Raw genomic sequence first — 15,110 nt, 5'->3', positions numbered from 1 at the left:
GCGTTGGACAGAAGTGCCATTGTTCTGGATGACTGACTTCTGAGTGACTGAGTCAGGACCACAGAGTTTTAAGGTTGGAAGGGGCTCAGGAGATTGGGTTTTTCACAGTCATCATTCTAGACTTGAGAAAACCGTGTCCAGAGAGGTTATATCACTGGCCTGAGGTCACACAGATTATTTAGTTAATTGTATAGCCGGAATTGCAACCAGGCTTCTTGATGCCATGTTCAGAGCACCTTCCCTGTACCAGTGGCTCTCAGAACGCCTTGTGGTTTTTAGACTAGCAGCACGGGTATCACCTGGGCACTCGTTCAGCCTCCTGAATCAGAAACTCTGCAGGTGGAAAGTCAGCAATTGGTGTTTTAAGAAGCCCTCCGCTGATACTCATGTGCTCGCAAGCTTGAGAAGCGCTGTTCTGTTTCGTATTTCTCCCATTAAATGAACAGCACAGATGATAGGTTGATGGATAGACATTGCAATGTCATCTGTGTTGCTCACCGACAGGCAAGAGCATCTTCTACCTGGGGCCTAGACCGTCCATGCTTTAGCATCCTGAAGGGTGCCTTTCGCCCTTGTGGACCCTGGCCCTGGCAGCTCTGTCTCCCTCTCCTGTTTAATTCTTCGTTTATTCACCCATCCAGGATTTGAAGCTGACGATGAGCAAGGCACTGGGCTAGATTCCTGAGAGGAATCCGGAGACGTGTCAGAGGCTGAACATGCGTCATAGGTGGCGGTAGTTGTGGATGGGTCAGGGAATAAGCCATAGGCATGGTTCACCATGGAACAGGTCAGAAAGTAGATGTGTTGTCAGATATAGACACCCCGTCTGTGGCTGCTGATTTCCCGTAGAGTGCATGAGGGAGGTTTGGGGACGAGGTGGCCTTGGGGACGGAGGGTAGAGAATGAGCGACGGCAGGGAGGCCATCTCTGGGGCGTGTCTGGGGAAAGCATTTCTTTTTCTCTGGACATCAGATGTATGAAAGAGGTTTATGCTTGCCTCGTGGGGAGCCTGCAATTCCAAGTTAAGGCATTTGAACTTCGTTCTTTGAGTGGTCAGGGCTCTCGAAAACATTGGCTACTAAGACAGTGTCTTATAATGTGGTGAGTGAACCGGAGGGAGGAAGACCAGTTAGGAGGCTGATGTTGTCATCCGTGTGAGGTCTGGGGACGCCTGCTTCAGGGACGTGGCAGTTGAGGGCAGAGAAAGTGTTAGGGGTCTGTGGGTGCACCGACCGATCGTGAGACGTGGATAAGGAAAAAGGGATCCCAGAGGGGGAAGCCAGAGACGCTTTCAGGATGTTGAGTCTGGTTCCTCTGCTGCCCTTGCAGCAGAGGGAGCCCTGCAGGGGAGCCAGGTGTGAGGGACGAGAGGGTGAGCCTGGTTTTTGGCAGTCTGCGTCTGCGGTGCCCGGGGCACACCTGGGCTTAGGTGGGCTGTTAAATTATAGGGACTGGAGCTTGGGAGAAGGGAGGTGTGCAGTCATCCTGTTGCCAAGGGAGAGAGTGTATGCAGGGCGAGAGAGTGGCAGTCAGGGATTTGGGGGAATTCCTTCTTTTATTGGGCAGACACAGGAAAATAAGGGGGGTAGCCGGGAGGGTGCCAGGAAGCCTGAGAATAGAGGAGTTCAAGGGATGAAAGGTCAGCAGTGCCCGCCAGTGCAGAGAGTTGAGTACCAGCAGGACGGGGAAGGGTGTCATCATTGAAAGGAATGTTCTGAGCGGCCAGCGGGATCAGAAGGCAGGCAGACAGGGCTGGAGCAACCGGCAGTGAGACAGTGAGCTGCAAGGGAAGTGGTCTTTGCGAAGGTGTGAGGATGAAGCCAGAGGAGCTGCGCGGTCCTGGGAAGGTTTTAGGGGCGCGTTTCCCTGGTCGCAGGCTGAGGAACAGGAGGCAGCAGATGGTGCCCGGTGTGGGGATGGGCTGAGACAGGGTCACATGGAAAGAAGAGGCCGTGGAGAGGAGCGTGTGGACCCCTGGCTGTTCCTGTGAGACCTGAGGCAGAGGCCGAGCATGGAGGGGGGCTGGGGGAGGCCACACAGCTGATGCTCAGGCCCCGCAAGGGGCGCTGCTCCAGCCTCTAGTAGGTCAGGTCACATGTGGGCATGTGCCCAGCATGCCAACATGTGTTCTTTTTAAATGAATTTCTCAGTTTTTTCCCCTGTGATTTATAAATTGGTATAAATCTTGAACTTAATTTTTTTTCTTGCCAAATGTGGTAGATATTTCAAATATGAAATTATGTGATTTTTATCTTGCTTCCTAGCTCTGTTCCACTTCACTATTTTTCACAGGTGTGTGGAGGAGGAAAATGTGATATTACGTACAATCAATAACAAGGAAAAAAATTAAAATCCGTATCTGAAAAACCCCCTACAACCTAGAATCCTGTTTTTAAAAGGCCACCCCCTCCCCCCCTTTGCTCCTTCTATCCTTTAGGAACATGTAGCGGTTCAAGACCATCAGTCAGTTTGTGCTGTGTAACAAATTGCACAACAGACCATCCCAACACTGAGCACCTTAAAACAACTACCAGTCATTTAGCTTGTGATTTTCTGGGTCTGTTGGACAGTTCCTCTGCTTTGGGCTGGCTCACGCCTCTGACCAGTTGGTGGCGGGTGGCCTCATTCACACGTGTCCTGGTTAGCAAGCCATGCCCAGGGTGCCTTAGTGCTCCTCCATGTGGCTCCTCTTCCCCAGCTGGCAGGCTCACTTGGGCTCCTTCACACGGTGGCCTTAGGGCTCCACACTCACAGGTGCGGAAGGCTTTTCAAGCTCGCTTCACATTTGCTGTCATCAGGGAGCAGAGCAGGTCACAGGGCCTCTCCGATTCAAGGGCTGGAGAAGTGGACCCCTCTTGTTGCGGGGAAAGATGCTCCACTGTTGATTAAAACTTAGAAAGCCTGGAAGCTGTGTGTCACCAGCTAGCAAGGAGCAGCTCTGCTGAACGTGGCCCTGGGCAGTCTGGCTCCGTCACGCATCTGCATCCGTAACGCAGGCTGCACAGCACCTCCCGGGATCTTTGACTGAATGTCTGTATGTTGAGGCTTGAATGTTTTAAGATACCTTTTAGCATAATTTTTAATATCCTAAAATTTGTACATTGTCATGATAACTGATTTTTTTTTTATATATTCCAGGGAATAATAAGTCACAAAGGGAGGAGCTGGACTCCATCCTCTTTCTTTTTGAAGTAAGTTTTTATTAATTCATTTAGCTTTTAAGATTCTTGTCAAAAATATGGTATTTTAGATCTTTAATTTTACTTGAAGGTAAGTAAAAATGATGGACATGTATACCCTTCCTTCCTCTTTTACAAACAATGCTGCTAAGAATGTTCTTCTGATTTGTTTTCCTTGTGGGAGAATTTTTCCTGTATGGGTACCTAGATGGGAAGTTGTATGCACATTTTAAATATCGATATTGCCAAATTGTTCTTCGAAAAGGTCATATAAACTTATTTATTTTTTAAAATATTTATTTGGCTGCGCCCAGTCTTAGTTGCTGCACGCAGGATCTTCATTGCCACGTGTGGGATCTTAGTTGTGGCATGTGTGTGGGATCTAGTTCCCTGACCAGGGATCGAACCCAGGCCCCCTGCATTGGGAGTGCGGAGTCTCACCCACTGGACCACCAGGGAAGTCCCCATATGCAAGTTCTGAAGCGTGAGGGTAAAGCTTGCGTGCTTGTCCCCCCCCTTGCCCTCCCCCCAGTTTAAGATCCAGAAGCGGCAGTTGCCTCTCCCCTGACCCCTTCCCTTCTCTGCTCCAAAGGCAGCCATGCCATGCCCTTTGTGCCATTCCCTTTCTTTTCAAAGATGATTTTTCACAAGCATTTGTACCCCTAAACAATGCACCATGGGGTTTTGTTTGGTTTTGAGTGTCATAAACATGGTCTCATCTGGTGCACAGTCAACGTTATTTCTAACCTTTATCTGTGTGTTTGAATCTAGTGCTGGTTTGTTCATTCCATTCCAGTAGGTAGGCAGATGGTCTGGGAATAAAGGTGACTCTGGTCTCCCTTGTCTTCCTCCACTGGCTCGGCCCTGCAGCGCGCTGGTAAATGGGAATGATAAAGGTGGTCTTCCTGTTTCTGATTTAAAGAGAGTTTTGTTAATGTTTCATCATTACGAATGATGTTTTCTGTAAATGTTTGGTAGATACTCTTTATCATAATAAGGAAGTTTGTTTCTATTCCTAGGTCGGTAAGATTTATAAAAAATCATAGATGGGTTTTGAAGTTTTCAAAAGTTTTTTTCTGCATTGATTTAGACGATTCTTCATGAATATTAATGTGGTGAATTCCAGTTCTGAGTTTTGGGCAAGGCTAGTATTATGTTTGCATTTTTGGATGTATTTTCACAACTGAGGTTGGTCTGGATTTCCTTTCCTCATACTGTTTTGAATGATTCTGTTACAAAGGTTACAGTACCTGTTGTCAAGTGTCTGTTCTTTTTCTATTATATAAAATAGTTTGTATAAGATTGGACTCATCTGCTCCTGGAAATTTTTTTAGTCTTCCCTGTAAAAACCATCTGAAACTGGTGCTTTTTTGGTTATGTGTTTTTTTAGTGGGAGGACTTTACTCCTTCCATTTCTTTAATAGTTTTTGGATTACTCTATGATGATTCAGGTTTAATATTTCTTCTTGATTCTGGTTTGGTAAATTATATATTTTTCTAAGAATTCAAGGAATATGGTCTTATCACCAGTTTTAAAACTTATGGGCACGGTCCTTCTTTTAAGAGCCATACATAATCCCTTCAATTTTATCTGCTTTCGATTAATCTTCGCTGTCTCCACACTGTTGCTATTTCTTATTACTAGAAGTAGTAATAAAAGCATTTATGTTACACTTTACAGGTATGATTTTACTATCTTTCAGTTGCGGTCGCAGCAGTTTTAAGCTCTGTTCTCAGTCTAATTGCTGTTCCTTTAAACGCCTTTTCTCTCTGGCTTAACAGTCTTGTCTCAATTTACCCTTTGGTTCTGCAGTCTCACCACGAAATGTCTAGTTGAAAATTTCTTGCTTTGTATCTGTGTGCTTCCTATATTTCTGGATTCAAATCTTTTATAATGTCTGTAAAATTCTCTGCTACTTTCTTCTCAAATATTGACTCTTTCCTCTTCTTTCTGGCCGTATGTTCTAGGATTCCCATGCAAACTTCTTGGTCTGTCCTCCGCATCCCTCAGGCTCACCTCCGTCCTCCCCACCCTGTCTCCTGGCCTTGTGCCCTGCCAGGCGGCCTCGGCTGTCTCTCCCCAGGGCACTTTCTCCATTTGGGTCTAATCCGCTGCTTCACTGTGCTATTGAGCTTTTAATTTCTATGTTTTCACTTCTTTTGGTTTGATATTCATATGTGGCTGGTTGCTTTTGATGGTCTTTTGATCCTTGTTCATTTTTAGACATCTTTTATTTTCTGAAACATTTATAATGGAAGAGTTCGTGCGCTTTATCTGATCATTCTTCTATCTGAAGTAAGTCTTTGGTTGTTGAAAGCTGTTGGTTATTTCTACCATCTCTCACGATGGCTTCTTTTCTTGTATGTTTTGTGATATGATTTTGAGATCAGATTTCATCGGATGCAGATTTAATCTGCTTGAATCCTGTTTTTCCAGAGGGTTTGTCTTTGCTTTTGCTAGGGGTCTGGTTTGAATCCCATTTTTTTCTGGAGGGTTTGTCTTTGCTTTTGCAGGGGGTTCGGGAGTGCTCTTGTTTGGGATCACTTTGGCTCCACTTGAGGGTCCTGGTTCATTACTGGCATCCCTGGTTCATTTCCTCACACCCACCTTGGGATGGGCACGGGTGTCTGGAGCGCACAGATGTCCATAAGTCCTCCTGTGTACTTGGTGTTCCCTCCCCTTCTGCTTCCTCTCTCACTGCTTTTTAAGTCCCTTGCTAGTTTCCCTGTGTCCTCCGAAGCCCAATAACAGTTACCTTTGCTGTCACTGTCCTGCAACAGGAGAGCCCATCAGAGCCTGTGGTCCTGTACCCACACAGAGGGGGTTCCAACACCTTCTCCTCGTGTCCGGAAAGTCTAGATTAAGGAGGGTGTTACTCCCCATACATTACCATCTACAGGGGATATGTTGCCTATATAAGAGAACAAATACATATTACTCAAAGCTTCATAAAACCTTCATTTGGCACAGTAAATATGAATGAAAAATGAACTTGCATTGCTTTTGTTTTTGTTTATGTTCTCTCTCTGTCTCTCGCTTCAGAAGGTAGGTTGTAATTTGTATGGTTCGTTCTGAGAATTAAGTAACTTCATCGCTACCTTCTACAAGTTAGTGCCACGTAAAGAGATGGTTTATGAGGATTTGAAGGTAACTACTTATCAAGGTGTAAATAATTGGGAAAGGCTTCCTTTAGAAGGAGTGGTATTATTAAGACATGTTAAATCACAGAAGGGATACCATGTAAAGACCGTCTATAAATAAGAAATGGATTGAAAGAAAGCGCGGAGGTAAGGGAGTTAAGAAGGCAGGAAAGAGGAGTCTTGGGAGGGCTGCTGCCTGCTTTGTGAGTCAGGGCTGTTTGGAAGGGAACCTTTGAGAAAGGAAGCAGTCATTTGTTCAATGTAGTGAGCTACCGAAGACACCACACTGCTCGGATGAAGCAAGCGGCGGCAGTCAGGGCTGCCAGCCCAGGCCGAGTCTCCTTCAGGCAGCGGGCGGACCTTCCCATCTTTACGTTGGGTGGCAACACTGTACGCCCCAGGAGCTGGCCTCCAGCTACCGTTGCCTGTGGCTTCAAATCTCTGTACCACCTGGAGTTTCTCTTGTTGCTGGTTCATGGAGATGTGCGTCACGTCTAATTGAGGTTATGACTCCTTAATTTTACTCTTCTTTTAAAAAGATATTTCATCTGTCATTGCCATGTGTTTCAGATGGCCCTGCGGGATGATGGTGTGGGACCCCATCAAATGAATCAACGTTGCTGACTTGACCAGAATATAAATGTTTTACTCAGGCCATCCTGTTTAATCCTTTCCCTCGGAAATAGGTTCAGTCTTTCCAGTTTTTATCAATGGAAGGTTGGGGGCTTGGTTGTGTCAGGTGACTTGCCCAAGATTGCACATCTGTCCGGTGGTAGATAGAGATTTAACCTCTGGTCTCACTCTAGAACCCATTCCTTAACTCAGCGCCAGGCTGCTCACCACTTAGAAGTCTCGATATTCAAGCTGTATTCCATGGGCCACCTATACCAACACATGCCTATTCTTGCACAGGTCATTCATTCATTAGACACATTTATTGGGTACCTACTGTGTGTCAGGCACACTTCTAGGTGCTGGAGGTATGGCAATGGGCAGTGGGATGGATGGAACGCCCTGCTCTCATGGAGCACGTCTTAACGTTTCATGGTAAACTGAAGAGTCCAGTGGTGAGAATGGATATGTCAGTGCTCCAGTAACCACCTTATGAGTCAGAAAATTCTGAAAGGCCCTTTTCAGAAGTGACACTTAGATGGTGGCCTTTGAGGTGGCTGCCTACATAGGGGAAAAGGAGGGTTGGTGTAACAGTGTAAGGCACCTGGTGAATGGGTTTCAAGATCAAATAATTCACTTGACTTTGAGCAGCTTCTGCATTCAGCAGTGGGGAGGTGTTCGTGGTTCCTGGGGTTTGCTTTAATCAGGTCTGGTAAGACGCACAGACCTGAAAGTGATCGACATGAAGGAAGACGTTATTCCAGTGCATCCAGTGCCTTAGAAGCAGGAGGCATGGCGCGTCAGGTAGGGCCATAAAGAGAAGCTCCAAGGTGAAAAGGGCAGGCAGAGAGGGAATCCAGGGCTCTAGTGGAATCTCTGTCTGAGAGGTGGTTTCTGCAGGAAGGAATGGGCCAGGCGAGGTCGCCAGCAGGCTGAGCAGGTTAGGATTGGATAGTGTGAATAATTGCTGCGGGCTCTGGGCTCTGGGAGCGGCCCCCAGCTTTCAGTACCTGGTCGCCAGGCGATGCGGGCAGGAGATAATGTCCCAGAGTGTGAGATCCCATTAAAGGAGGTGGCTGAGGTGTGGATTTGGGCTTGGCTGCTTTGCATATCAAAGGTGTGCTGGCAGGTACTCCCAGGAATTCACTAACCTGGGAGGGCAGCTCCTGCCAGTGCAGCAGGACCCCAGGTGTCAGAGCATCGACAAAGTGAGAGAGTGGCATGGACATATACACACTACCAAACGTAAAATAGCTACTGGGAAGCAGCCGCATAGCACAGGGAGATCAGCTCGGTGCTTTGTGTCCACCTAGAGGGGTGGGATAGGGAGGGGAGGGGGAGATGCAAGAGGGAAGAGATATGGGGACATATGTATATGTATATGTATAACTGATTCAATTTGTTATAAAGCAGAAACTAACACACCATTGTAAAGCAATTATACTCCAATAAAGATGTTAAGAAAAAAAGAACACAGAAAACAAGAAGATACAGTTCTTAGATGTTGTTTCAGGCCGTCTGCCATACTGTATGTCATCCCCCCTTTGGTAGAGAAATCAGGTAGTTTGGATAGAGTTTGATAGCAAGGCATTTCCCCAGCCTCCCAGTCCCCAATTAAAATGTACATCAGCAGAAGAGATTTCATATTAAAACTTACACATATCCTGGCCTCAGAATGCTACTTATTCATCTATTTTTCAAATATCACAGAGTTAGAAATCACAGATACACGGACGTTTGATTTCTAGATCCCTTATTTTTGAATTTAGCTAAATTACCCCACCAGATTAAATAAACCCTGTTTTTTTTCCTTCCTAGAGGCTGAACGGGTTCTTGTTATCCTGTGAAGCGTGGTGGGAGCTGGTCTCGCACTCGGAGTCCCTGGGGCTCCCTGTTTGGCTGTTGGAGTCACTCTATGAGAGCACTGTCACCCGCACTTGGCTTGTTGCCCCCTGGCCTCTTTGCGCACAGTTTCACTCCTACCTCTTGGTGTATGCAGCTCTCTTTTCAGGGCCTGCCCTTTGCTCTCCTGCTCTTCCGGCCCAGTCTTTCAGGCTGTGTTCAGACCCCTTGTTTCTCCTGGCAGCTCCAGCTAGAGGTGCCCCTTCTCTTCTGTCTACTTGGATAATGCACTCCCACTTGGTACCGTTGCATTACAGCCGGATGTTCCTGGTTTTCCCTCCAGGTGTCTTAGATTCCTACGGAGACTAGGAAGTTCCTGGGGCCCCTTGTAATCCTTTGTGTGCCCCACACCGATTGGCACTTGTTTATATTTATTGTTGGATTAAAGCCTCTTAAATTCTCGACTTATCTCCCATGGGGTTTATGTGGTATTTTTCTATTAAAACTATTTTCTTTTCTCGCCTATAACTCCCTGGACAAAGGGGATGAGAGAAAGGTAGCAGAAGGGCTGGCGAGGTTTGGATCTGGCTTTGGCACAGCGCGCCGTGCGGCCCTGACTGAGGCAATGAACCTTCCTTTGCCTTGGGGTCCGCGTCTCTGCGGCAGGGGTGGGACCAGATGAGGCCTGGGGGCTCTTCAGCTCTGCCAGCAGCCTAGGGTCCCACAAAGGTAGCTTTGATGGAAGTCTCCAAACAAAGACGTCTTCAAAATAAGAAGTTCACAGGGGAGTCTTTTTCAGCATGACATTTAGTTTCATGCTTTTATTTAGTTTTAATATCAAATCACTTTGATCAGCCTTTGAGTATCTAAACACCTCAGTTGCTTTCTTCTCTCGAGCAGCTCTGTTCACTAGAACTTTCTGGGACGATGGGAATATTCTACATGCAGCTAGGTGACCACTCGCTACATGGGCTACTTCGTGCTAGGAATGTGGCTGGTGTGACTGGGCAACATAAATTTTAATTGTAAGTAGTTTGATTTGATTTATTTATTTATTTATTTTTTGCGGTACGCTGGCCTCTCACTGCTGTGGCCTCTCCCGTTGCGGAGCACAGGCTCCGGATGCGCAGGCTCAGCGGCCATGGCTCACGGGCACAGCCGCTCCGTGGCATGTGGGATCTTCCCGGACCGGGGCATGAACCTGTGTCCCCTGCATCGGCAGGCGGACCCTCAACCACTGCGCCACCAGGGAGGCCCTAATTTAAATTTTAAACTTAAAAAGCCACACGCGTGCTAGTGGCTGCCGATTAGACAGGCCGTGGCGTCTTCCCGTGGAGCCTGGCGACCTCATCTGGAAGACTTGTTTCCTCTTTGTCAGGCACCTGGTTAAGTCCTCAGCATGTGGCCTGTCCCTCTCCTCCTGGGGAGGGGACTTCACTGCAGGTTTAGGGTTTTACCGGAACATGCCTTTGGCCGAGGGGCATGCGGCACCTGCCTCCTTGGGTGGGGAAGCAGGGCCCCAGAGTGGCGTTCTGCAGACACAGGGTTGAAAAGCCACACCAGATTTCGTCCTACTCTTTTCATGCTTACTTTAAGATGAAAATAATAGTATAAACCAGGGCCAGTCAAATGGGTTTATACTTCATCTCGCCCCTTCCCTCCAGCCACCCATCGAGATAAAGAAAACACTGTCGGTGTCCTCCCAGGGCAGTGCCCGCTGGTCCTCCTCACCCTTCCTGCGGTGGGAGGTTCTGGTTGGAGAGGACTGGACATCAGAGCCAGTGGTGCGCTGCCCAGAGAGCACAGGTGACGTGGGGCTTCTTCAGGGGCCAGCAGAGGAGGAGGGGTGATGCTGGGGTCCTTAGGTTTTATTTTTCCGTTACCGGCAAAGATGACAGTTTGTCTGACAAGCCTCCTACCTAGTGTCTGTGGGAGTGATGCTGGCTTGGAGGGGACTCGGGGGTGGCAGCCTTGCTGGGCACGCTGATGTTGGGGAATCGTTACTGACCGGCTGGGAATCCAGGGCTCTAGTGGAATCTCTGTCTGACGTTAATGGAATTCAACCCAGCCTCTCCGGTTCTTCAGTGTTCCAAGGGAGCTTATACAGAAGTGGGTTTAGCCTCAGATTCTTTTCCTCAAAATAGGGGAAAGGACTTTTAATAGCTTCCCAGATGATGATAATTCATCTGGGCTGGTGAGGTGCCTGGGGTTGTGCGAGAGGAGGTGACATGACGTGCTGGTCTTCACTCTGTGCAGTAGCTTTCGCTGTGCCAGCCAGCGATTTGCGGATTAACTGTGTTCACCACACACACGCATTTATTTATCTCTTCACTCTTAATTACCTCATTCTGCTCCAGATGTTAACAGTGAAGAAGAATTGCCTGAAGAGAAACTAGAATTATGGATATAATAGGATTATAAGCAATGCTGAGATGTTTGTCCTCCCAACTTCTCTCCTCCTCCCCCACCATCCTTCTTCTTTTGGTGGAACTGTTTATCTTTTCCAACTCTTTGAAAATGAAAACAAATTAGAAGCTCCTGTGGAGGTTCAGGGGAAACGCTTGGACTGAATCATGGCCAGGTCTGTGCATTCAGGGCAGATGACCTGCAGGATATTAAGTCACAGCCCTCTTTTCTTCTGAGCAAATAACACAGAGCAAGGCAGCAGAATTGTATTTTTACAATTAACTAGTTTCCACAGCCCTGCTCGCCCCTGCTTTATTTGTCATTAGGTATTCCAGACTGTCCAGCGTGCAGAAAACCTCCAGGGCTGCTGCCCTCCCCACGCCGAGGGGAAGGACTTCGCGGGCCTCTCACACCGTTAGTGCTTTTTATTTCTTTTTCCCGTAAGGACCACTTTACTGCTGGTGAGTGGAGGAGGGACAAGAACAAATAAAATGCACACGAAAAACAGATTCCTCTTAAATTCTTGGAATTTAAGTACTTATTGAGAATTTCAAAGATTTGGATGGTTCAATGGACTTTTTTGCTTGTTTGTTTAAAGGAATGATTCCAACTTTGAATGCGGCTCCTGGGTCATTGCCGTAATTCTAAATGACTGATTGCAGCTGAGAGAAGTCAGGGTCAGCTCACAGTTCCCGGAGAACTGGGCCGACAGATACTCCTCTCCATCCCCAAAGCCGCCCTGAGTTCCAGTTGGCAAGCATGACCAGGATACTTGGTCATCTTTCTGACATCGGGGTTTACTTTCATGTGTGACGTATATTTAAAGTGATCATATAGAGACATAGAATTGCTCTGGCTTTCTTCATAGCGTTAGTCATGCTTGCTGTTTTTATCAACATTGGGCCCTTGGTTGGGGGCAACTCCAGGTGGTGATGTTTCTGTCACGGCAGAGATGTGACCTGCTCCCCGACACCCCCTGAGACTTCCTCAGCCGGGGTTGCAGTGGAGGTTGGGTGGCTCGTCGTGCCCTTTCTCCCTGGTCTCAGGTGTTGTTTGTGGTGGTGAGTTAGCTCAGTAATCGCCCCTCAGTGCCGGGTCCTGTACGGGATGCTGGGGACATAACAGAACACAGGGCCCAGGTCTTCTGTTTCTGTAGCACATGGTTATCCTGGTGTCTGCTTTTGATCATGAAATGTTTATGATCTCTGCAGACTGGAAGATGGAAGCAAAGCATAAACATCGAGTCCTTTCTAGAATTCTGTGAATGCACTGTTTGCAGTTACAATTTGATTATCTTATTATAGCATGTTAATAATTTGAGATGAGTGTCTGAGTTGAAAGGAGCCATTTTCAATGGACATTTTAACTCTAAATTTAATACCAAGGCTACAGTTTTCCTTATGCCTTGTAACTTCCAGGTGAGAAACTTGGGATTGACCCAACAGGATATACTGAATTACTCAGTTTACCTCGGAGGAAGGGAAACTGGAGATGTCTGGAGCTGTTTGCGGCTGTGTGAAATTACATTCCCCCTTTTCTCTGCCGCAGCCCGGGTGCCCTGGCCCCACTCTCCTGGGTAGCTGACACCTTCAGGAGTGGGTCGCCCAAAGGCAGCACCAGCAGATGCTTCCAGGAACCCTGCAAGGGCAAAGGGTAGAAACTGCATCAGGACTACACGTATGGAAACCTCACAGTGAAACTCGAGCACGTTGTATTTACTGTTAGAACAGCAGGAGATACGTGAAGAGCCTTTTCTCTCCCTTTAAATTGATTGGAATTCATACGGGAACACAGTTTGGACGAGTTGGTTTCTTTGTCTGTCAGTTTAGGAGATAGTTGTACACAGACTTGCTGTGTTGTCAGTTTTCTGTGGCTTGTTTTGCTTGGATATGTCGTGGTGGCTGTCACAGAGTGACACCCGGTGTGTGATGTGCTCCCGACACAGGATAGGCTGTAGACCCGCTGAGCACCAGCTGCTCCCGCAGACCCTGGCATTCGCCGGGTGAACTTGGCAGAGAGGCCAGTTGTGAGCCAACTGCAGGTCTGCGACACTTTGTAACTGTGGGGAAGCGGGTGTTTAAATCCTCGAAGGTTCTGGGAAGGTGGAGACCACGTGCTGGCATCTCACTGGGGGGTTGTTATTTCTCTACTTTCCACTTACCTGGAAACGCTCTGGAAGTGATTTTTTTTTTTTCATTTTGTGAAAAATGGCACAGAAAAGACAGACAACTGGTTGTGTTGGTATCAAAATTGGAAAGATCTGAAAAATACAGTTTTTAGCCAGAAAATAGAAGCTGGAATTCAAGAAGAGCTCAGCAGATTTGATTGTGACTGAGGTTTCCTGTGTCAGATCCTTGTGTGAAAGGAAGACTCCTCTTGGGTGTGTTCCAGTGAATGTGTTATTCAGGGCAAGACCACATATTACGGGTAGAATTCCGTGCTACTCTGTCATTTTCTGTATTTTATTGTTCATCTTTCTGTGTTTGAAAGCCAGTTCTGATTGACTTGGTCTTTGGTAGAGGAATTTAACTTATTTATATTTATTATTTTTATGTGATAATTAACATTAAACTTTTTTTTTCTACTTTTGTTTTTTGGGGGAGAGGTTACTGACTTTCAATGCTTTGCAATTTGGGAGATATACTTTCACTTTTCTATCATTCCAATAATTGTCTTTAAATTAACAAAATGCTATTTGAACCTTTTTCTTTCTGTTATCCATATCAAGAATAAAGCAGTGTTTGGTGGTACTTTTACTCTAACACCACCTATCTTTTGTACTTCTTACTTTTCACCTATTTTAAATCCAGATTATTTTAATGTTTTTTAGAATTTATTTCTCTTATGTTAATGATTTTGAGGATTTACTCTTTTTCATACCCACATTAATTCCAATTATATAAATATAGCTCATTGTTCATAGTGTTTATGCACCTGCATCCTTGTTTTTGGATTGTTTATTTTAACTAATCTCTTTATTTGCTGGAACATGACTCACTTAGTATGTTGAGGAAGTGAGGTGTGTGGCTGATAAACTCCCAGCTCTAGAATATCTTGTTTTTTTAAACTTCAAACACATACAGCTGGCTCTATGCTTTTCGAATCATCTTTTTTTCTCAATACTTTGAATCTTATTTGCTTTTCAAAAGAGCTGTAGTTTACTCTAGTTCTCTGTATCACATGCTGGATTCACATGTAGGCATCTGGTTTGCTGTGGGACTCCTGTCCTCCATGTGTGTCTGTGTTCTGGTACCCCTTCTTCTCTGCCTGGCCTGCAGTGAGCAGCTGACCATGCTGTCTTCTGAAGCTTAATGTTGCAGAGAGAAAGACTGAGGTCAGCCCGAGTTTTGTTCCTTTGTGGATAATCCATTTGTCCTTTTTAGATTTGTGTAGAATTTTTAATTATATTTTCAATTTGCAGCTTGGAACGTGCTACATCTAGACATTTATCTACGTTCAGCTTATTTAGTTCTAGGGAGGCCTTGGGATGCGCATCGTCTCAGTGCAAGGTTATGGTGGGAAACCGCGGCAGACTCTAGATCCGTGTTTTCCAGGTTTTCATATGCACGTGATATTTTCTGATTTCAAATATCACTTACTTGTGCATCTGCTGCTTTTATTTACCTAGATCTTTAAAAAGATTCAGTGTCCTCTTGGGTTTCTTAAGAATGTGAATCAGAATTTCTACAAAAGTATCCTCCCCTTGCAGCAAATCTATTTCAGGAGGAACCCGTTCCTCTTGAGGGTGGTCTCCTCCTTTGCTGCATATTCTAGGTATGTTCTGCTTTCACGGGAGGGGGCCCCCACCCACCACGCCTCTTTGCAGTTTCCTTTATGCTTTAAGCAGTAATTCCTCTGAGTGTTTTGCTTGTAGATGGGATCTTTAACCCTTTCTGGGTTTTCATTATTTAGTGAGATTTTCTAACATTT

General features: G+C 46.2%; 1 protein-coding gene across 1 annotated transcript in view; it reads left to right on the top strand.

Moving 5' to 3' along the window:
* The window catches only part of RALGAPA2 (Ral GTPase activating protein catalytic subunit alpha 2), a 207,574-nt gene that overhangs the window by 24,558 nt on the left and 167,906 nt on the right, over positions 1-15,110 (top strand). Inside the window, exon 3 of the mRNA XM_065893630.1 lies at positions 3,139-3,191. Within this exon, the coding sequence (XP_065749702.1) occupies positions 3,139-3,191 (53 nt within the window). The remainder of the gene's footprint in view (positions 1-3,138; positions 3,192-15,110) is intronic.

The sequence above is a fragment of the Phocoena phocoena genome, chromosome 15 (assembly GCF_963924675.1).
Source record: "Phocoena phocoena chromosome 15, mPhoPho1.1, whole genome shotgun sequence".
Classification (NCBI taxonomy): domain Eukaryota; kingdom Metazoa; phylum Chordata; class Mammalia; order Artiodactyla; family Phocoenidae; genus Phocoena; species Phocoena phocoena.
The sequence above is the reverse complement of the archived record's forward strand: the minus strand, read 5'-3'. Positions and strand labels throughout refer to the sequence as shown.